Genomic DNA, 23,971 nt, shown 5'->3' with positions numbered 1-23,971 from the left:
TCACGCGCGGGAGAACGCTAGGCGCATCAGGACGCGGACCATCAGAGCCACTGTGGTCGGGGACCATCCTTACCGCTGGACCAACCGGTCCGAATTATGCAATAATAAATGTGAAATACATCTGCAGATGAATCACAAGACGTGGGCCATGCGTCTCATGGCAACAGCAATTATTTATTCTAATAATAACCACACTCATATATATATATATACTTAAACGCATAAAGAAGCACTTCGTTAATTTGTTCATTTGTGTAATCTGTTTTGCATTGAAACCACGTGCTCTTCACGAGGAATAGTGAAGGACAGTTCTGAATCTCGCGCCAAACGGACCGACTGGACTAACTGGTAAGCCAAGATATGACGACGAAATCGCTTCCACAGCAGCATATAGCTTCTCGGTCGTGTTTGTCTAACGCCTGTTTCGCTTAAATCGTCGTGGCCCTCTCAACCTGTCTGCTTGTGTTTTCAAAGTCCCGACCGCCACGTCGCTCCGCAGAAACAGCCGCACGCGGATCTGTTCGTGTCTGTATTCGTATCGCAGCTATGCAGCCAGTAATCATTAACCGCAAATCTCACATCAGACTCCAACATAAACGGGCCGCTGGGATAGGCGGCTGGGGGATGAGGGCAGACTCGACTGGACGCCAGCATGCAACCTCGCAGTGCCTGGGCTGCACAACGCTGTTTAACGCTGTTTGAACGCACAGTTAAACGGCGGTATGTGCGCGCGCTGCAGAGTCTGCACCTGCAATCAGCCTGCAGGGTGGGATACATTTGCATACCAACATACCTCTTTTCCTCCATAAATAAGTACAGACTGCCATAATGCAGCATGTTTTGTGAGTGAAAGCGTGCAGAGAATATAATGTCTTCTGTGTGTTTGTCTGTGGTGATGATGATGATGATGATGATAAGGAGGAAGAGGATGGTGAGGCTGGGGATTTTACTAGAGCCTAGTCTGCCCAGGAGCGGCGCAATGCATGCTGGGAAGAGAAGGTGGAGTAAGTGGCCCTGGAACCACCCTCAGTCAAACTGGGTCTCATCCCGTTCCTTGCTGAAGAAGTAAAAATCCTATATGATGTGCTTATTTTGGAGGAGACGGTTCATTCTCATTACATCTGCACAGAGGGAGAGAGGCACGGGGTGCAACACACATGCACGCACACAAACGCACACACAGCGTTGCTAAGCGATGAAAATAAAAATGAATGCTTCTGCAATTACGGCATGACAACTCCGTAATGACTTCAGTGCCCTCTCTCTCCCTCCCCCCACCCAGTCTCTCTCTCTCTCTCTCTCTCTCTCTCTCTCTCTCTCTCTCTCCTTACTTTCGGTTTTCCATTCACCCTGCTGTGGAATAAAGCATTAGCTGGGAGGGGTCCACAAGAGGGAAGAAGACGCATGTCCCCGCATGTCTGTGCTTGTCCCTGCACACGTACCCTCGTTCAGACTGCTGCCAGGGGTTCACGCTGCGCTGCTGAACGCCTCATGGCAACTGTAGCAAGAACACCCCAAAAAATCATCTAAAACCAACATCCAGGGTCATCTTGAGGACGTTCAGGAGGCTGGGGTGAGTGGGTGTTAAGTAGTGGAGAGATCCATGTGTTAGTAATCGGGTGACCACAATCCCTCACTCAGTTATGACTTGGGGCAAATGTCTTCTGAACAATTTCACAGGACACAGCTAGGCCAAGGGTGATCATCTGTACATGTAATAAACCTGGGAAACGTGTCACTCTTAAGTGCCCTGACATGTAGCTGGTCGACCGGCAGTCTGACAAAAAATACACTTTAAAACGTAAACAGCAATGTAGGAAGAAATGTGAAAGTGGAAGTAAAGAAATTCATCTCCAGTCTGAAGGTGATCTGGGGGGCTTTAAAGGTACTTGCACCAATAGTGCAAACGCTGTGTCTAGTTACTACATGGCCTAATGGCTCACAATGGGAGAAATGGACTCCCTCACATAACCAAGAGCTTCCATTGACATGGGTGCAGTCGAAGGGCGAGACAATGGTAAAAAACGAGCCAAACACCATGAACTCAAAATTAAATCCAATGCCGTGCGAGATATCAAGCATTAATTGGACCAGTGTGGCTGTAAAACATCCGTTTCTCTGAGTGGTTTCTAAATGATCGCTGATGTTCTGAATGAATGAATGTCCAGTTCTAATGACAAGAAAACTATATCAAATCTGCCGTTAGTACAGGAAGGAGGGTCAGGAGAATTCACACACGTGCTTGTCTGGGGCATTCCCTGGGACCTGGGCTTCATAGGGCAGCACACAGCTGTCCAGGGACCTGACTGGTACCCTTTATTCTTCAGAACTGCGTACAAATCTCTCTGCTCTGAACGACATACTCTTCCAGGTTTGATTCATGAAACTACCCTGTGATGTCGAAACGGGCAACGATTTGAGTGCAAATGATGAATCAGCTTCAGCAAGTGTGTCACACTGGTGCCTCATTTACATATCAAAGGGCACGCCCTGAACTGCCCTCATATACATAATATTTGCATGAAAACACTTCAATTTGTGCAGGTGTGTCACTAGTAAGCCAATAAAAGGCAAACATTAAACAGATTACACGCACTCAAAAGATGAAGAGGAAAGAAGGAAGTAATAGTGTAGAGGTTTACAAAAACTATACTTAAGCAAAGCAAGTATATATAGCACCTTTCATACACACCAGCAATTCAAAGTGCTTTACACAGGGGGAAAAGTGATAACGAATAAAAAATTAAAAACAAGTATTTAAAGGAATCAAATATAAAATATGCTTAATTTATTAACATTGTGCACTACACTTGTGTCTCTCTGTTCACTAGACCTGTATCTCTGTGCTGCAGGCTTGTCTCTATTCACTAGACCTATCTCTGTGGGCTCTAGACCTGTATCTCTTTGTGCTGCAGGGTTGGGTCTCAACAAATGCAACAAATGTAATGGCTCACCAAATGCCTGAAGGTTTGAAATTCATTGATGGAACTGTACCAATAAACTGAAGCTATTGTGAAATGCACTGTTCATAATCTTCTTCTACAAGTGTATCATGAGCACTGCTACATTTTCAGTAGTATTTACTGTCAAAATGATTTATCATTATATCACCCACTCTGTGTATGCTACGTTGAGTACATTTTAAATAATGTTTAGATTCATTTCATTCATCTGTGTGGACATGAAAGACCATGTCTTTCCTGTTATAAGTATAGAAACTTCAAGAGAAAGTGACTCTAGTAAATTCTAGTAAATAGCTATTCAGTTTCAGCAGTTGACCAGAAATGATTCACAAGTAGAAATGTGAATAACATCACTGACAGATTAGCCTACACACACACACACACACACACACACACACATCATGGATCTGTCCGCAATGAACCACTAGTGTCAAATCAGAAAAGAAATGTAATGAAACATAACTTTTTTTCATTAAACCACTTAAAGGCATAGAGAATCCTCACTCTCAAATGAACTGTAGGAATAAGCATGTTGTGTTTTTAAGATTCAACAACCATCATCTGATTAAGAGTATTCAAGTCTTGTGGAACTCTGTAAAGACTATTTGAGTCTTTCTAAATATGCTCAGCTGTAACTCAAGTATTAGTACACAAACCATAAGTCTCTTTTACTGTAACTACAGGGCGTAGGTCAGGAACCCAACCACCTTCTCTGGGGAGACGGGGGGGGGGGGGGGATCACCGGGACATATTCCCATTTTAGGAGGTTGTGGTTATCATATCGTATCTTAATGACCTCACATACAGTCGTGTGTTGTGTCACCCCCCCATATGACACCTGACAACCCCCCCTTATGAGGTCATCGTAATTACCCAAACTAAAACAACTCTCCCTAGGTCAGCAGGGAAAACACACAGTGTTGAGCGTATGAAGGTGAGAGTGTTTGTTGGTCCAGTCATGCAGATTTAACATAAAATTCAGCATTGAATTCTTTTTTTAATCTGAAAGACTCAAACGATTTCCTTTCCTGAGGTAGGGTTAGACATCAGCTTTGAGCTATTTCACTTGAGCAATACAGAGATTCATGGAAATCCCCCTAAAGGAAAAGATACAAAGGTTTGTGTGTGTGTGTGTGTGTGTGTGTGTGTGTGTGTGGGGGGGGGGGGTTCGCTGGGTGGAGCTAAATGAACTCATCTGAGCAATAGCAGGTTGGCTAGATTGTTTAGCGCCATGGTTCGGGGCAGAGAGTAGAGAGAGCGTTGCCACGGTGATCCAACCCTGCCATGGTCCACAAGGGACAGAAGCGTAACAAGGCCCAGAATTCACGTCAGGAAAGGAGCTTTCAACCAGCGAATGTTTAGCCTTCAAAACCTCTCCCACCTCTCTCTCTCTCCCCCAATGCTGCAATCTACCCACCATCTGTGCACGTGAGTTCACACATGGTGCGTGCACACACACACTCACACACTCACACACACACAAACCTCCAACATGCGCATACAGGTCACACACTGAGTCACCGTGAAACACCTCCACCATCTTTTCCCCCAGTTAAATTTTTTTCCCTCTCTGGTCCGGTAATGCTATTGCAGTGCGTATATGTTTGTTTGTTTGTTTGTTTGTTTTCAAATCATGATGGTTACTCAGCTGAAAGGGCTAAAAATGAAAGTTCGTAGTTCTTCTTGCTCTGATTCAGAGCTCACATTCTTGTAATGATATGGGGGGAAAGTGTGACACTTCATTTGAGTCGTTTGAGATCGCATATTTTGTACAAGCCTTAAGCCACATATGAAAAATGAAACCAGTTGTCAAGTGTTTATTTGCTTAAACAACAAAGCTTCTTCTTTTGACTTCTCTTTTCTGTCCATCTAAGTGATGCCACACAGACATGTTATGAAATGTTAACGTTATTTGGCCGGTGCTCTTATTCATTTACATATATTTACATATATCTACTTATATTTATCGGTGTGACAGTACAGCTCTCTGGGAATCGAGCGCATGACCTGTGCTGGAGTCGTGTTGAGGGCCCATTCTGGAAGTCATCTTAAATTCAGTTGTAGTGTGGTTGCATCATCATCATTTGCACGTTATTGTTTTTATATATATATATATATATATATATATATATATATATATATATATATATATATATATATATATATGTGTGTGTGTGTGTGTGTGTGTGTGTGTGTGTGTGTGTGTGTGTGTGTGTGTGTGTGTTTATATTTATTATACATATTTATTTATTTATATATATAAAACCTTTTGTTACAGCTGTATAACAAAATGTTACTTTTTCACTGTGTTAATGTCATGTCTGAATGAATACATTTGAATTTTACTTGCACACAAAACACAGTTCAGGTGACTATCATATAATTTCCTTGGTGAGCTGTGACTTTGCACAGTACTGTATGTGCATCTCACACGCACGCACGCACGCAGACTGTAATTGGCTGCACTTCTTAGACACCTGCAGGAAATGAAGCCAGTGCAGAGGCTCCTGAACTGTTATACCCTCATGAGTGTGAAGATTAGCGGATGTCTACAGCTCAGCAGAGGAGTGTAGTGTACACTACTGAGAAGGAGGAGTGTAGTGCACACTACTGAGAAGGAGGAGTGTAGTGCACACTACTGAGAAGGAGTGTAGTGCACACTACTGAGAAGGATGAGTGTAGTGCACGCTACTGAGAAGGATGAGTGTAGTGCACGCTACTGAGAAGGATGAGTGTAGTGCACACTACTGAGAAGGATGAGTGTAATGCACGCTACTGAGAAGGATGAGTGTAGTGCACACTACTGAGAAGGAGAAGTGTAGTGTACGCTACTGAGAAGGATGAGTGTAGTGCACGCTACTGAGAAGGATGAGTGTAGTGCACGCTACTGAGAAGGATGAGTGTAGTGCACGCTACTGAGAAGGATGAGTGTAGTGCACGCTACTGAGAAGGATGAGTGTAGTGCACGCTACTGAGAAGGATGAGTGTAGTGCACGCTACTGAGAAGGAGGAGTGTAGTGCACACTACTGAGAAGGAGGAGTGTAGTGCACACTACTGAGAAGGATGAGTGTAGTGCACGCTACTGAGAAGGATGAGTGTAGTGCACTCAACTGAGAAGGATGAGTGTAGTGCACGCTACTGAGAAGGAAGAGTGTAGTGCACACTACTGAGAAGGAGGAGTGTAGTGCACGCTACTGAGAAGGATGAGTGTAGTGCACGCTACTGAGAAGGATGAGTGTAGTGCACGCTACTGAGAAGGATGAGTGTAGTGCACGCTACTGAGAAGGATGAGTGTAGTGCACACTACTGAAAAGGAGAAGTGTAGTGTACGCTACTGAGAAGGATGAGTGTAGTGCACGCTACTGAGAAGGATGAGTGTAGTGCACACTACTGAGAAGGAGAAGTGTAGTGTACGCTACTGAGAAGGATGAGTGTAGTGCACGCTACTGAGAAGGATGAGTGTAGTGCACGCTACTGAGAAGGATGAGTGTAGTGTACGCTACTGAGAAGGATGAGTGTAGTGCACGCTACTGAGAAGGATGAGTGTAGTGCACGCTACTGAGAAGGATGAGTGTAGTGCACACTACTGAGAAGGATGAGTGTAGTGCACGCTACTGAGAAGGATGAGTGTAGTGCACGCTACTGAGAAGGATGAGTGTAGTGTACGCTACTGAGAAGGATGAGTGTAGTGCACGCTACTGAGAAGGATGAGTGTAGTGCACGCTACTGAGAAGGATGAGTGTAGTGCACACTACTGAGAAGGATGAGTGTAGTGCACGCTACTGAGAAGGATGAGTGTAGTGCACGCTACTGAGAAGGATGAGTGTAGTGCACACTACTGAGAAGGATGAGTGTAGTGCACGCTACTGAGAAGGACAGAATTACAAAAGAAGCAAAAAACATCTCTCTCTTCATTTTAAAGTCAATAACAGATTTATGTGTTCAGAAAGGATCACTATACACACATAACACACACTTACACACCACTGTTCTCAAGCTAGCATAAACTCACACTTGTTTCTACAAACATTATGTGTTAAATACGAAATATTTATAGCCGCAATCTCACTATATCCGACTGCACTCTAAACCTTATATGTGAGATTGTTTTTATCAATTTTAAGCTGTAGTTTAAACTGCAAGACATACCACAAATCTATAAATTCAAAAGACAAAAAAAGGGCAAAGTAATTATAACGTCATAATAATGTTACAAACAGTTATAATCACATTAATAATGGCTTATAAATGCAGGCTTCATAGAATGTGTTACCGGCATTATAATGCATAGTGTTACTACATATTTCTAAGTTACAAAATAATTCTGCCCAACCAGCACAAGGGCCAATCGCCATCACAAGGCTGTCAAAGATGATTTACAATCAGCTTATCCAACCTGCTGTGGGTTGGATGTTCACTCTCAGTCCTTCAGCACTTCCTGTGGATATCAACATGTCATGCCACCATTTACACACTGACACAGCAACTTCAGAAGTAATGGAGGTTTCACTCCGGCTTATGAGTCTCGCGAAGCACCATTATTATAGTACTATAATAGTGGGAAATAATGTGAAATGTGAGAAATAATGAGGGGAATGTGAGAAATAATGAGTGAAATGTGAGAAATAATGAATGAAGTGGGAGAAATATTGAGTGGAATGGGTGAAACAGTGGAACGCAGTCTATGACTGCCTGAAGTTTCCCCAGAATGAACAGAGATTCCTGCTCCTCTCCCGTGTTCTAGTTTTATAAACACTCTGAATAAACATAGATGAAATGACCTTAGGTTGTGGAAAATGTGTTTCAAACCATTTTGTGTCTCATTTCTGTTTCAACAAGAGAAGAAGACAACAGCTCTACCCACATGCCGTCCATGTGCCCGGAGACACTTTTAGAGAGTACTCGTCTAGGTGCAAACACTTCACAAGAATAGTGAAGCTTTTGTATCACAGTGAATAACATTACAGTCCATCATAGAATCTCTCTCTTACACACACACACACACACACACACACACACACACACACACACACGAAAAACACCCTCTGCATTGCAGAGACAGCCCTTCAAGGTGAGATGCCATGGCTACACTACATGTGCTATACAAGAATGAGCCATAACTCTGGCCAGGTGATGTGCTCTGAATGGAAGGGGCTGTAGGGCTGGGCTGCCTGTAAGGCTGGGCTGACTGTAAGGCTGGGCTAACTGTAGAGCTGACTTTAGAGCTAGGATGACTGTACGGATGCACTGACTGTAGGGCTAAAATGACTGTAGCGCTGACTGTAGGTCTAGGATGACTGTAGGGCTGACTGTGGGGCTACGATGACTGTAGGGCTGACTGTAGGGCTACGATGACCGTAGGGCTGACTGTAGGGCTACGATGACCGTAGGGCTGACTGTAGGGCTACGATGACTGTAGGGCTGACTGTAGGGCTAGGGTGACTGTAGGGCTGACTGTAGGTCTAGGGTGACTGTAGGGCTGACTGTAGGTCTAGGGTGACTGTAGGGCTGACTGTAGGTCTAGGGTGACTGTAGGGCTTACTGTAGAGCTAGAATGACTGTAGGGCTGACTGTAGGTCTAGGATGACTGTAGGGCTAGGATGACTGTAGGACTCACTGTAGGTCTAGGATGACTGTAGGGCTGACTGTAGGTCTAGGATGACTGTAGGGCTGACTGTAGGGCTGACTGTAGGACTGACTGTATGTCTAGGATGACTGTAGAGCTGACTGTAGGGCTGACTGTAGGACTGACTGTAGGGCTGACTGTAGGGCTGACTGTAGGGCTGACTGTAGGACTGGCTTGCACAGCTCCTGGGGTCCACGTAGGTTCAACCCCACAGAATATCATGCTGTGACTGACCTGTAGCTCAGGTGCTAGCTGTACACACAGGCCAGCAAACCACAGTTTCTCACAGCTGTGGTAGAATGCTCTCTGAGTCTGACATGGGGTTTGGAAATGTGGAAGTTTGGAAATGTGTGAAGTTCCTAGTTTGTGGAATTTTTGGGATACGTCATGTGTCCAATTATGCCCAATCACTGAATTAATCCTTCAGTTAGTGTATGAAATAACCTGTGTATGAAATACCTTAAGCCAAACATGTTTTAACCGTTCAAATCCAGTTACACTCTGTATTTTTAAAGAAAAACTGTATGGAAGTATGGAAAGTCAAAGAAAAGGTGTGTTATTCACATTTATTTACGTTTATTCACACGTGGGAGTTCCTTTCCAGTTCCAGCTCGGCATGCTGACAAGGCCAAAGATGTTACTAATGACTGTTAGGAAATGCATACTGTTGCATTAACTTGACTGTCTGCATGAAAAAAGTGACATGTCTAAGAGGATTTGGGAAAATGGAGGTTCAGACTGTGGCATGGCATTAGTGTGGAGAGCCTAAGGCTAACTCAGAGTGCTAACTCAGGTTTACACACACCCACACACTCCAACACCTGTCTGAGAAAAATGCCGGTCCCTTGAGTCCCTAATAGCAGGTTGCATAACTCATTTTAATAGAGTTGACCATAGACACATTTCTACCCGATCTTTGCACTGTTCCATTCACCTCCCCTTCACCTCCCCTTCACCTCCTCTTCATTTCCCCTTCATCCCCTTCACCTCCCCTTCATCCCCTTCACCTCCCCTTCATCCCCTTCACCTCTCCTTCACCTCCCCTTCATCTGCTTCACCTCCCCTTCATCCCCTTCACCTCCTCTTCACCTCCTCTTCACCTCCTCTTCATTTCCCCTTCACCTCCCCTTCATCCCCTTCACCTCTCCTTCACCTCCCCTTCATCTCCTTCACCTCCCCTTCACCTCCTCTTCATCTCCTCTTCATTTCCCCTTCACCTCCCCTTCATCCCCTTCACCTCTCCTTCACCTCCCCTTCACCTCCTTCACCTCCCCTTCACCTCCTCTTCACCTCCTCTTCATTTCCCCTTCACCTCCCCTTCATCCCCTTCACCTCTCCTTCACCTCCCCTTCATCTCCTTCACCTCCCCTTCACCGCCCCTTCATTTCCCCTTCACCTCCCCTTCACCTCCCCCTCATTTCCCCTTCACCTCCCCTTCATCTCTCCTTCATCTCTCCTTCACCTCCCCTTCATCTCCTTCACCTCCCCTTCACCTCCCCCTCATTTCCCCTTCACCTCCCCTTCATCTCTCCTTCATCTCTCCTTCACCTCCCCTTCATCTCCTTCACCTCCTTCACCTCCCCTTCACCTCCCCTTCATCTCCTTCATCTCCCCTTCATCTCCCCTTCACCTCCTCCCATACTTAATCTCCCCCTTGTACTTTCCAACCATCTCTCCTACAGTTGTCCCCCTCCATTATTAAAAGATAACTCCAGCATTAAGCAGTTCTACCACATCTGGAGGCTATGGTTGATTTTCACAGACAATACATTCAGTGCGTTTCCTTACAATGCAAAAACATGGTGAATGAATCACACTTGTAATTAAGGCCTAAGGACAGATGATAATCTCTTTCACAAAGAACTACTCTTAAGCACCTCCACCCCACACACCCTTCACCAGCACTCCCATGAACACAGTGTATGCACAAATGAGAAACAACCTTCAGTGCTGCGAGATAGAAGGGCCCAATCTACATTAGGATATCGTGACTAGGTCAATCTGAGTAGAAAGGTTTGAGGTCGTTTGCCTCCACCGAAGGAATCGGAAAGGAGAGAAGGAAACCCGTGTGAACTCACAACGCTGCTGGGTCACGAACACCTAAAGTCATTCTGAAATGCATGCGTTCGTGCTACCTTAACAGAGATGCGAACACTGAACCCGTTTTGACAGCCACCAACGGTTATGACACAAAAGTATGACTGTGCATCAAATCATGAGAACACAATTATAAGACAGGATTGACTCACTGAGTGACAATGAGAGATTCCACTGTGAAGCTAATCTTCCTCTCCCTCTCTCCCTCTCCATCTTTCCCTTCCCTCCTCCACCTAATTTTCAGTGCTAAATGCATGGTGTTGAGGATGATGATGATGATGATGATGCCCTGTACCATCCTTGCAGTCACATTCCACCCACCGTGCATGCTTACTTTGGTCTACCAGCAAATGCCATTCCACGGCTCTAACACACACCCTCTCTAACATGTTTAAGCCAATCTGTCGTTCTCTGTCTGTGTGTTGCCTCTCCACACCCTGCCCACGGCTGGCCAGGTGTCAAGCTCTTCGTCACAACCAAAATACTCAACACTATACATGATATATCCAAATCTTTTTGGGTATTTCACATGGATGTTGTGCAACCAGCTTTAAGACAGTGGTCTTCAGGTGTATGGCACGCATTAGAAAATGTCATTTTTAATCATTGTATTGGGGGTTTTTGCCCATATTCATACTATAAGCTGGAATTTAGGCTAAAGTACTTGAAAATGCTTGAAACTGTAACTACTTTGTTTCACAACAAATAGCTGTCTGACTGAACAGTTCTCTTGTATTACGTTAACAAATACGAGCCTCTTGTAATTCCAGGACGAAACACGAGGGAACGTGAAGATGTTAAGATTGGGCGTTTTGAAAATAAACAACCATTAAATAATGTGACAAAAAGCGAATTATTTCGAATCATTTCGAGTATATGTATAAATATTTAACTTAATTAAGTTTAACGTTCTGGGAAATATTGAAATGGACCTTTAAAGTGATGTACAAGTGCTTGAATTCCACCTCATAAAGGTGTATGAACCCTACAAACATGACTTTGTTCATTGCACTTAAGTTCGAGAGGTGCACGACCTCAAAAACTTTCTTGTCCCGGGCCCCAGCAAGACTGTCAACGGGCCTGTTTAGACCACTTACAGAAACCTTGATTTCTGTTCTGACTTCTGTTAGTAAATATCCCAACAACTACTGTCATTTTGATTCTTTATCATGAAGATGTCTTGTGTAAAAATATCATGATATGATTTTGTCGGCAGTATCACTGAGCCCTGAACACATGTCCAAGCAGGACAACAGGCACATGCAGAATCCCATGCAGAATTTTAATGCACTACAGGTGGATGTTTATCATTTGGCTGAAGCATTACATGAGAGATCTAATGTACTACTATATGTATGCACAAATACACACACAGAGAAAGAGAGAGAGAGAGAGAGAGAGAGAGAGAGAGAGAGAGAGAGAGAGAGAGAGAGAGAGCAGAGTTATTTATAGCTGTCCCTGCACTTCAGAATACAATTAAAATACATATACCTGAACAACCCCATGCCTGTACTTGCTGGACACACACACACACACACACACACACACACACACACACACACACACACACACACACACACACACACACATTGCAGGTTACTAAGGCCTCAAATTCAGCTGCCATGGATCACATCCCATTAAATCACAGTTGACTACTCAGGCTAACATTTCAGAAGATGCAGGGATGGAAAGGGGGACACCAGCACGTATAGAGGCTATCACAGCCTACAGTGCTGTCTGTCAGAGCAGCTGCCAACTACACTTACACACACCCAATCGCACATGCCTAGAGAACAAGACTGGACAGACAGGACGGGTTTTCTTCTTCACACAAGAACACTCGGATCAGTTTTGAGCACATAAAGCTCGGCAGAATTTACCTGTGTATAAGGAGCATTTTAAAATACGAATATGCAAGTGCATTTCTGCAACTATGTTTGACATTTGCAAGACCTAGTTTTGCACGATAGCTTCTGTAAGCCACAAATATTCTCATATAATTTGTCTGTTTACATGGTTCAGAAATAGGATGGCCAGATATTTTTTGCTAACATGCAGAAAACGCAGGTTGAAATCGATCCCACTGGCTTCTGTTCTGTTTAACCTACTTAGGCACCGCTGCGTGTGCAGACCCCCAAAGGATTTAACATTTCCACATGTCAAAATGAATTAAGCATAACAAATACTTAAACCCCCATGAAGAACACACAAACAGCAATACACTAAGAAAAGTTTCTCTGTTTGACATTTTGGGGCTGGTTTTAGTATCAGAAAAACAAAAAGCATGCCCGGGGATGGCGGGTAACTCTGCTATACTGAATGGGTATGTGGAACAGAAAGAGAATTGTTTTGTTTTGGGTTTTCTTTTTTTTTTTTTACTTCTAAGGTACCCCTTGAATAAAATGCGGCCTCAAAAAAGACTTTTAGTCATCTCTGTGTGGCTTCAATGAAATATTTATTTCACATTCAGCCCAAGTCTCTCCTCTTTAATCAGCTGAGCCAGGCTGTGACATTTCATCACTATCAATGGTTGCCTAGGGACCGTGGATGGGCGTGCAACAACTGGTGTAGCGACTCACCCGAAAAGAGCTTCACAAAAGGCAGTATGGAGCGCTCATGTTAGTTCTTGTGTTTCTGCATTTCTGTGAACACCATGCGCTGAGCTGCCGAAGCCCTGTCCTCAGCTAGCAATTCAACTCAAAGCCCTGTCCCCTGGCCACCAACTCAACTCAAACCCTATCCACCGCCGCCAACTCAACTCAAACCCTGTCCCTTGGTCCCAAACTCAATTCAAACCCTGTCCCCCGCCACCAACTCAACTCAAAGCCCTGTCCCCTGCCACCAACTCAACTCAAACCCTGTCCCCCGCCACCAACGCCACTCAAAGCCCTGTCCCCCGCCACCAACTCAACTCAAACCCTGTCCCCCACCACCAACTCAACTCAAACCCTGTCCCCCGTCACCAACTCAACTCAAACCCTGTCCCCCGTCACCAACTCAACTCAAACCCTGTCCCTCAGCCACCAACTCAACTCAAACCCTGTCCCCCGTCACCAACTCAAACCCTGTCTCCCGCCACCAACTCAACACAGCACCCTCCACCTCTGGTTATGACCCTTCCTTCCATTTCACAAACTCATTTACAGCACATGATGGTTGGGTAAGTGCTTCATTACGAAGCTTGACTGATACGGAAATTGGTCCTTCTAAGGCATGGAGATTGTGGAGCCACAACTGGCCCCCAGCCATGTATTCTTCCTGGGATGGGCTGCCCCAGTGATTTTACTTGACTGGGAGGGATGGAGAGTGGACATTTTCATCTGTGGGTGAGAACAAAATCCAATACATACAGATGAAGACATCAGTATAGTGCAAATTGAACCGCAGAGTATACACTGAATGAGCAAGAAACAGGAGTGTTTGTTTCTTTTGACAAGACCAAATGTTAGTTAATTATGTGCCCAAGTCTTTCTAGAAGGATCTAAACGCATGGCCCGAAGCCACTCAAATGTGGTGCAAGCAGGAAAAGCAACTACTCTATAGTGACCTGGACCCACTTTCCTTAAACCTGTCAAAGCATCGCGCTAATCATCGTTGGCGCGGTCGGGTCCAGAGGGGATCAGGAACGAACCTCTACCACGTGGGGTTGATGTCGTTTCAGTGGTGCTGGGGGAGAGGGGTCCTGTATGGCCACACACTGGCCAGTCTGTAGTCAGCAGTCATGGGAGCTGTTGTGGGTAATTAGCCTCTGTCTGTGAGCACACCAAGCAGAAATCAAGTCTGCTGTTGCCAGACCTTATTAGGAGACACTGACATACGCTGGGGGCGGAGCATTCATGGCATCTGGCCAGGGGCTGAAACGGGAATGAGCCAGGGCTGATGGGTTCACAGCTCGGATCCAAGCAGCAGGAGACTCTAAATGGACCTTTTGGCAACCGTGTCCCTCCAGGAGTGCTCAAACCAAAACCTCTTGACCGTGTTTTCATGCCTAATTCTCCTCCGCTGCTGACCAAAAACATGATTTGTATTTAGCGCAGCCACTAGAGTAATCCCAACAAGATAAAGTACACATTCCAGTACACAGACATACCACAAATTCCAAAATAAATAACTAAAAAGTCAATGCAGATTATTTAAATAAGATCGTAGAAAAAAAACATAGGAAAAAATGTTGAAGAGAAACAGACCAAGCCTTCAGAAGATACGAAAAACTAGTTTGATTTCACCTTTGCAATTGTTTTCTTGTTGCGTTGGGTCACGGCACCACGTCTACTGCTGTCACCATGGACGTGACACCCCTGAGCAGATGCTGCTGTCCAGGCTTGACATTCAACCGATGTTTCTGTGGCAACCAGAAGAGAGCATGAGTCATGTGCAGAATGAGGTGGCCCACTAAACTGGAAACCGGGGCATCAAAAGATCGACATCTCATGGACTGGATAGTACCTCATCAGACAGCACTAATCAACTGTTGCCAATGCCATTGGATTTGCAAAAATGTTCTCTTCGGTGCTAAGACATATAGAGATGGCCATTCCAGTGATGATTCTTGGTGATAATGGAATAGCTCAAAATGTCTGAGAGTTTGCAATTTATGAAATGCACAAAACAAAAGTTTCCAATTCATGAAACGCCCAAACTATAACTTAGCGAATTAAATGAATACACTACAACAGATGGTCTCATAATTAAATATAATTATTGAATGAATGCACCAGGCTGCTTGCCCATGAAAGAATATGATAATATGGATTTGTGAAGACTCTTAGTGCCTGGAGAATGAACACAGATGAATCTCATTCACTCGAACAGTCCATTTCAACCACGTGCATGAGGAACACACTGCTTAGCAATCAGCCCCCATCAGTCTGTAGCTAGTGTTCAAGTCATTTAATAAATCCTGGGAGGTCTCACCACAAACACTGAGCTTGAGTGTTCCATCAGATCTCACTTACCAACAGGACCTAAGATTAATTTTTCAGAACCATAATGTTGTCTGAGAAGGTTTGGCATGTAGCCAATAAAAGCAATTTTGTGAAAGGGTCAGAATAAACTGCACAGTGGGACCACAGTAACGGTGACCAGCCACCGCCACTACATCTGATTCCACTTCAATAACATGAGTCACAACTGACTAGTGGCAATTAAAAGGTTGTTTAAAAAGGACCGAATCTTAAGTTACTGGTGATTATAAATGGCAATTTCCTAATTTTAAACACAAGCACATATCAAATCACACCTGTTGAATGAACCCCAGCAAAGCAAATAAACATCATGTTAGCACTTGCACACCAACACGTGTGGTTTTCTGTGCTTTTAAACATTCCTCCTTCTTGGTGGTTATTAATAGACTTATAAATATACTATTTTGATCAGTAACTGAATTAGGGACTGATATAGTCTAACAAGACATTTTAATGTGGTACACAGGATTTAAACCCAAACCAGATAAAAGGAAATAGATTCGTGATGACTGATTAGGAGATTAATTCTGAATCAACATTACCATACAAGTTTTGAAGCTCTTATTCAACCGTTCAAAACTTTGCCCCTTTTTAGAGCCACACTGTAGGCTAAATGTTCCTCGGGCCGTAGGTCTACCCAGAAGAACCGTCAGGCAGAGAGCAGACACTGTAATCAGTCTCACTGGCTCACACACACACACAAACACACACACACACACACACACACACACACACACACACACACACACACACACACACACACACACACGGCCCACCGGCCACTCCTCAAAGTTAGACACAAACGCGTGTTTATTCCACACACTCAGACGCTACCTCACTGGTTGTTTGTGCAAAAGCCTCTCGTCCTGAACACGGTCATTTATTCCACTAATATCTGTGGCAACCCAGCTGGTAAATAAACATGGGCATGGCTCTGAGGAGAGGCACACTTTGTTTTCCTCTCTTCTATTATTTTTCATGCAGCGTTGTCTCGCGAACAGCCCACCGGAATAACGGTCGGGAGCGCGCGCTCTCTCCGTGCACGCGCCGCGTGGCCGCGCGGAGTGGAGCGCCAAGGATAAACGCTCGTGCAGCTTTACTTCTTCATCACGAGGGTGAAGTGTGCTGTCCCAAGGCCTGTCTGGGCGAACCGGTCGAAACCATCCGAGAGTATTAGTTTGTAACATCTGAACACACCTAAGCAATGCTTCAAAAACACCTACAGCCTCGCTGCGGTCAACTAATGGTACATTGGTTAAGATTTTATTCCAAAGGCGAGGCTTCAATGCTCGAAAAATGGGTTTTTAACCTGACGGTTATATAACGTGTACAACTCACAAGGACTTTCCCCTGTGTAACATACTTTTATAACAGACAGGCTGTGACCGTCTCGTCCACATCATTGCAAAAGAAGAGAGAGACACAGGGCTGAAAACACACAATACGCCAAGAACGTGAATGGAGCGAGAGAAGCTAATGGACTTCTTAGCCCCCTATAATTCAATGTGATATTCTGCATTTATCATTGGCTGGCATTCAGCGGTATTGTTACATTTAATATGGCTGCCGCTGCTTCCACTAATAAATAGCAGGCCTGCAGTGGTGTTAAACTTCAAATGCTTTTCGTGGAGTAGGAGAGAGGTTTGTCTTTTATTTCCCATTACCGCGCGGTCGTCATTAAGGCATTCAGGTGGCGCACCGGTCCGGTCCAAATGGCGCGAGGGAGAGAAGAAAGAAGAGAGAAGGATGAAGAAAGAGAAGAGGGAAGCCAGTTGATGCCATGAACTCAGAACGCGCGACACAGACCTTGTCGAAAATACTTTGCCCATCACACGCTAAAAGGCTGAAACATTATTCTACCTTCGCAGCATATTTCTGAAAATGGAAAATTAGTTCGGTTTGAGCTTTTGAACTTCTAAGTCTGTGTTCCTATTTTTTTCTCGTCCCCAGTCAACCAACACTTCCAGTTCGACCCTTTAATTCTGGGGAAAATGGATTTAATTTTACACTAACTTAATTTTATCTGTTCCCTTTTATCGTTAACGTATGTGCAGGAAATAAAATTTGCATTTTTATAGTTTGCTTGATCAAAAACACGAAGGTTGGTTATAATTATTGTTTAAATAACCTACAGTTTAATATTATGTCTAATTACAGTTATACAATGAGATAAAAAAAAAATATGTAGAAGTTTAGGATGCATAACCGCTAATCAGGTTAAAAAGATTGTGTTTTACATTAAGAAGGAGACCGTTATGATTTTCATCTCATGGTTGAGAGGTTGAAGGGCACATTTTGGGTTGGTTCTGGTTTGCTCCACAGTTGCGTCTCAGCACATCACATCAGTGTCCCACACCAAAATCCTCCTGTACTCCCAGCGCACTTCAAGCCTTCATCGGATGCTGAGCGTCAGGTAGCCGCACATTCGTTCAGTCTCACCGTCTAAAACAGGAAGGCGCCCGGGGCTGGACACCTGACCTTCAAGAAAACGCTGGCAAGGTTCGGAGAAAGCCCGAAACCGAACAATCATTATTAATAATGCAGCTGCACTGTGTGTGAGTGGTGGTGTGCATGGGAGAATAATAACCTCGAGCAAATCACCTTTGGAGCGGTTAACTAATGCAGACGTGTGAGAGTCGCTTGGTCGGGAGGGCAACAGTGTTTTTTTGCTTTGGGTTCAGACACTGTCCTGAACCTTCTAGCCTGGAACAGTGTCTGCCCAAAACGGTTTGTTGGAAAGCACAGGACCCACAGTTTCTGACCAGTTACCTTTTCACCTCAGGGCCCATAAGAGTATTTCCAACGAGAGCGCGATGCTGTCTAAAGACCCACTTTATCGAAGTTATTTAGCCTGAATTGAATGATCTGATGTCTCACACACAGATTCGGCAGTGTCTGTAGATTGATGCGGAGTATTTTTAATTCACAACAAGTAAGTCTTAATGATATAAATTAATTGTATTGTATTGGGATTGAATGTGGTATTTTTCGCTGAAAAAGTAATAAAATCACATCAGATTGCAGTCGTGTCATCCAGGATCACACGTGGATGACAGCACTACCCATTTGTGCGCACCACACGCTTTAGTATTTTAACATTTTTTCACTTACACCCCAATAATTATGTACTATTGTGAACATTAAGCTTCAATGCAACGGAAAGGAGACATGCATATGTAATAAATGCATATGCAATAAAGTGCGGTCTACCTATTAGATTCCTTCAGTTATCCGTTTCACATTTAGTCGGCAGTAATCAACACGGACAAAGCGCGTGTTCGAGACATAACGCTGACAACAATAAAGTTGTGATGTGCGTGATAAGGGTTTTAAGCCAACAACGCAATTTTATACCAACACCGAACGCGACGAGCTGCACAAACGGCCAATAAAAGACCTTTGAGCGGGAGGAGGCGTGAGAGAAGCCGAACTGGTTTCAGGAACTAGAGACAAGGGCGTGTTTTATTACTGAGCGCTCGAGCTGCGAGTCCCACACTTGAGCTGAGCGCGAGCGGCTTATGCAGACGCGAGGACCGACCGTGGTGCGACGACGCAGTCTTGTACGGTCTTAACTCACCGTTGAAGCGGAGATCTTCATCACGTTGTTTTCATCAGAACGACAGAAACATTTGGACTTACATGCCCCGTTACGCCGTTTCGTACGGGGCCGGAGTTCGGTTGGGTTTACAGTGAAGACCGCGACGGAGACGCAGCCGGCTCGCAGGATGCGTGGGTACCGTATCACCGTTGAACGGTGTTTTATGTCACAGTTCTGCTCTCTGACTAATCGTACACACACTAAGGACTTTTGAGTCATTGGATTCTTTCATGAGAAGGTTATTTCTCAAGCATCAGTGATCTAACTCGCTATCACATCACCCGGGCTTTCCTGTCTCCTACACAGACAGTAAAGACGGCTCATCTCCTACTCGCGGTAGTGAGTTACTGTAATAATTATTCATTACTTAACTCCGACGAATGTTTATTAAAAATGGATACGACGCATTAACGACAGTAATAATTACACAGCCTACACAACCTAACAAAATGTTTATCGGAGGCGAGGATGAGCCCTGGCGGGCATAGCCCTAATCTCACGAGTGCACCAACTGTAATTAAGGTTCGTCGTTTTAATCAACGCAGCCTGCCACAGGGTATCGAAACGGCTGGTTTCCGATCTCTGGTCATGAATCATGAAGCAGAGCACGCAGGGCGCTCGGTATGTTACAGTAGGCTGGTCGCCAGAGGGAAGGTTGGGAACCTCCAGGTCTTCCTGTTGAAATGTTGGTATTTGTTACACCACTCTCGCAACAACGTCCACCGCTGAAGGGGTGCAGATTTATTTCAGATGCTTGTTACTGACCGCAATCTACGATGCCCTTGGAGTGACCAGGAATGCATACCGAGTGGCGTTTGGTTAATACATATGTGCAATCTGTCTGTCTTTTACAGGGCTAACGGAGGAGCTTTATAAGGCACGGATCCCCCTCTGAACTTTTTCAGTAAGGGTCGCTTTCCTTTGTGGACTATATTTATGGGCCAAACGCACAGCTCTGATTCCTTCTAATCAGATTATGAAGATTTCGTGCTGCTTCGTCAATGACGGGTAAGATGGAAACACCCTTCTACCACGATGACACTACAAGTGTTCCAAACTTCGGACAAATTCCCGACTACGATCGATATCAGGGCCACAAGATGATGAGCAAGAAGAACATGGCCGTGCACAGCTTTCCCGGTGCGGTCGGAAGCGCCGCTGGGCTGAAGCTTCTGCAGGGTCAGGCTGGGAGCAACGGCAACATGAACCCAAACAGCCTGGGCATGAACAGCAACCCGAACAGCGCTCTCATGTCCTCAGCTGACATTAACCTCCTAAAGCTCTCCTCCCCTGATCTGGAGCACCTGATAATCCAGTCTAACCAGGGACTGGTTACGACAAGCCCTGCACCAAACTCCTCCGGCGGTGCTTTCCTGTACAGGAACCAGGCCACGAACGAGCAGGAGGGCTTCGCTGATGGATTTGTGAAGGCCCTGGCTGACCTGCACAAGCAGAACCAGCTTGTGGGAGGCCCCCTATCCCCGTCCTCTTCCATCCAAGGCCCGTATCAGAGGAACCTCATGTCGAGCGGCGAGATGCCCATTTACACCAACCTGAGCAGCTACAACCCAAACCAGCTGTCAGCCGCCGCCTCCTCGTCCTCCTACCCTGGAGGGCAGGTCCCCTACGGCACGTCATCCCACGCCGCAGGCCATGCCGGGCAAGGCCAGGGCCACCACCCTCACGGCCGGAGCATGGACGCCCCACAGACTGTCCCGGAAGTACCTCACCCACCCGGTGGGGACCCGGCCGGCTCGCCCCCGTCCTTGTCACCCATAGACCTGGAGACCCAGGAGAGGATCAAAGCGGAGAGGAAGAAGCTGCGGAACCGGATCGCGGCCTCCAAGTGCCGCAAGAGGAAACTGGAGCGGATCTCGCGCTTGGAGGAGAAGGTCAAGGTGCTGAAGACGCAGAACTCGGACCTGGCGTCCACCGCCAGCATCCTGAGGGAGCAGGTGGCACAGCTTAAGCAGAAAGTCATGAATCACGTGACCAACGGCTGCCAGATAGCAGTCAGCTCAGCCGCCATGGCCAAAAGCACCGAGAGCACCAGCTGCTGAAATGACCACAGACGCAAAAGGGATTTTTTTTCTCCCCCTCTCGCTCCTCGATCTCCCCCCCAACACCTCATCACAAACTCTCGATCTCTCACCCGCGACGCCCCGTCTCGCTTTTCTCGCTGTTAGCGGGTGAGATGGTGTGGTGAGATAACAGAGATGAATGGAGCGCAGTGGAAGCCCTGCATCACCTGACAGACACCTCCTGCCCCATTAGGGGTAAAAGAGCAAAAGGGAGAGGTATCACGTTCTGCTTCAGGCCACTTACACTCATCTCTGACCTCCCAGAAGCTCCAACTACCCCCCTCACACACACACATCATGTGATTTAGAAGAGAGAACAATCACAAATACCCCTTGCCATACTTTCAGTAACGGTGTTGTCATTTGACTGCACTTTGAACTTGAACTCAACAAGGTCAGTAGGGGGGACCTATGGATTGGGCAACAGCAATACTAACTAGTCCCAACAACTGGGATGACTAGTAGGGGAAATTAATGCACAGTCCAATTGGTGGGCCTGAATGGCGTTCCATACAAAAACACTGACTCATTCTGGGGATTCCTGCGTTCAACAAAGCCCAGAGGAAGACTACGGCCCAGCTCTGGATGAAAAAGGCAACTTTTCGCTTCAAGGAAATTGATTGGAATACATTCTGTGTTTCCTTTTTTCATTATGATCAGAGTGAGCTGCAAGGTAACCCTTGCAGTTAGCTTTTTCGTTATTATTTAATAACATGCACTATTACATCTGAACATTTAGAAATGACCAGCGATATGGTTGTAGGAGGGAAAAATCATATATGTTGTTGCTGTTGGAGTTGTCTGAAAATGAAGCTTCACATCTTTGATAAATGAAATAGCCCCAGATATTGGTGTCAACTGTATTGTAATGTAGGTATACAAGTGAAAATTTATTTGTTGAAGTTTGGTCACCGTGTCCCAATAATACATTGAAGCATATCGTTTGTAAGTTTGTTGGTTTGTTTAATATCGTGCAATTTGTGAATACAGGTAAAAGCAACATTTTCTACAAACTGAGAGTTTCAGCTTTTTTATAAGTATTAATTTACTGTGTTTATTATTGAGAAATTGATTTAATAATATGTCTAGAAAAAGGGTCTGGGGTGCTGTTCAACATCAAGGCACTTTTATTGGTACCTAATTTGCTATTTTTGAGTCCACACTCAACTGACAGATTCGCTAGTATTCCAAGGCCTTTTGCACTGTATTCTCTTGTGATTTTATTTTTTTATTTTTTGCTTGGGAGATACATTTTAAGAGTGGGTTAATACTGTGTTTGTGCTCTAATGTTGTGTATCAACGCTGTGTTAACCTTGAACAGCAAGGCGGCGACACTGTAAGTCCTGGCTGCTTCTGTGTTTAAACTGCCCTGTTCCTTGCTGGGCTTGGCAAAATGACATGAGGTTTCAGACGAATGCACAGGGTCAAGACTCTACTGTAGTCAGGAGTGGTCAGCAAAGGGCTTTCCATCAAGAGTATTTTGCATTTCTTGTTTTTAGATCTTGTCCCCTCCCCCCTCCCCACCTGTTTTTTCTTTTTGTAAGAATCCTGAAACAAATTTATTTATGCAAACCGTTCTTTATGATATTTATGCTGTTTGTGTTAAAGCTGTGTACAGGTTGGAAACCAGGGGTCACGTTGACACCTTTAATGGGAACTACACAATTGCACATAAATCAAAACAGTAAAATGATGTCTAATATTTATCCTCTGTGTACAGCATAACCGTTTTAATTATTTTATTTTGCTGGTGTTTTTCATGGACTAAAAAAATAATAAAAAGTTGCAATTGTTGGTACAGTATCAAAAAGTCAGTCCAGATGTACTCAATGTATTAGTGTAAGTATATTGTTTAAAATAATATGGCAAAGGAGTATTCTTAGCTTTGTATTTAATGGCGAGCTCATAGTACAGCGTGTTTTTTCCAGATGGTCAATGCTTACACAGAGAAAATTCTATAAAATATCATTGTTAGTGCACTGAATTACTGTCAAATGCCTTTCCTATAAAACACAGATACAGATCATTCTATTTATATATGTCTATATTCATATCAACCAGATAAATTTAATAGAGGTACTGAAGACAGGTGTTCAGGCTGTCAAATAACCTTTGGGTGACAAGGAAATATTTATTTTTTGAAACTTGAATAAGGTTTTGGATGTCACAAACGTATATTTTTGTACAAAATTGTTTTTGATTATTATGAAGAGTGCGAACAGTGTATCCGATATTTGGTCCATTTCGCCTTTAATCATTCCAGAGTACTTTATTTATTGAGGTGGTATTAAAATTTAGTGGGACGTTGTTTTATGACTATGCTTCAAGCATTCGTCTCTTGTAAAATTCAGTTGTTTGAAATTTCAAGAAAATGCAGCACAATCCCCAATGTCAAGACTCAAGAACCTTGTGACTAATGTTGACTACAAGTCTGTTGCATAGGATTACTGCTTACACGGAAGACACTTCTGGGAGACTTTTCTACGGTGTGATGTATTGTCTATGGCAGAATCTCACTCCCTGGCTGTAACTGGCAGACTGACGACATGTACTATGTACTTCACGCAGACCCGAGGAATGAACCGTACCACACGCATGGGTCCATTAGAGTGGAACAATAGCTGTTGTTTTGAGTTCAGTT

The 23,971-nt window shown here is 44.7% G+C and overlaps 1 protein-coding gene across 2 annotated transcripts; it reads left to right on the top strand.

Annotated features, from left to right (window-relative positions):
* Positions 1-19,110: 19,110 nt before the first annotated feature.
* june (JunE proto-oncogene, AP-1 transcription factor subunit) lies at positions 19,111-23,638 on the top strand. Of its 2 annotated transcripts, none has more exons than XM_077011363.1 (2): positions 19,111-19,380; positions 20,104-23,638. In XM_077011363.1, the coding sequence occupies exon 2, from the start codon at positions 20,251-20,253 to the stop codon at positions 21,307-21,309; it is 1,059 nt and encodes a 352-aa protein (XP_076867478.1). In that variant the 5' UTR covers positions 19,111-19,380; positions 20,104-20,250; the 3' UTR covers positions 21,310-23,638. The 2 variants fall into 2 exon arrangements, with proteins under 2 accessions (XP_076867478.1, XP_076867477.1); XM_077011362.1 differs by having other exon boundaries at positions 19,111-19,384.
* The last annotated feature ends 333 nt before the right edge of the window (positions 23,639-23,971 follow it).

This window comes from Brachyhypopomus gauderio, chromosome 7, assembly GCF_052324685.1.
Source record: "Brachyhypopomus gauderio isolate BG-103 chromosome 7, BGAUD_0.2, whole genome shotgun sequence".
Taxonomy (NCBI): domain Eukaryota; kingdom Metazoa; phylum Chordata; class Actinopteri; order Gymnotiformes; family Hypopomidae; genus Brachyhypopomus; species Brachyhypopomus gauderio.
Note: the sequence above shows the minus strand (reverse complement) of the source record. Positions and strands in the feature narration are given on the sequence as shown.

What these genes read in the sequence shown, in the direction of transcription:
- june (XM_077011363.1), top strand. Translation starts at nt 20,251, where the DNA reads ATGACGGGTAAGATGGAAACACCCTTCTACCACGATGACACTACAAGT.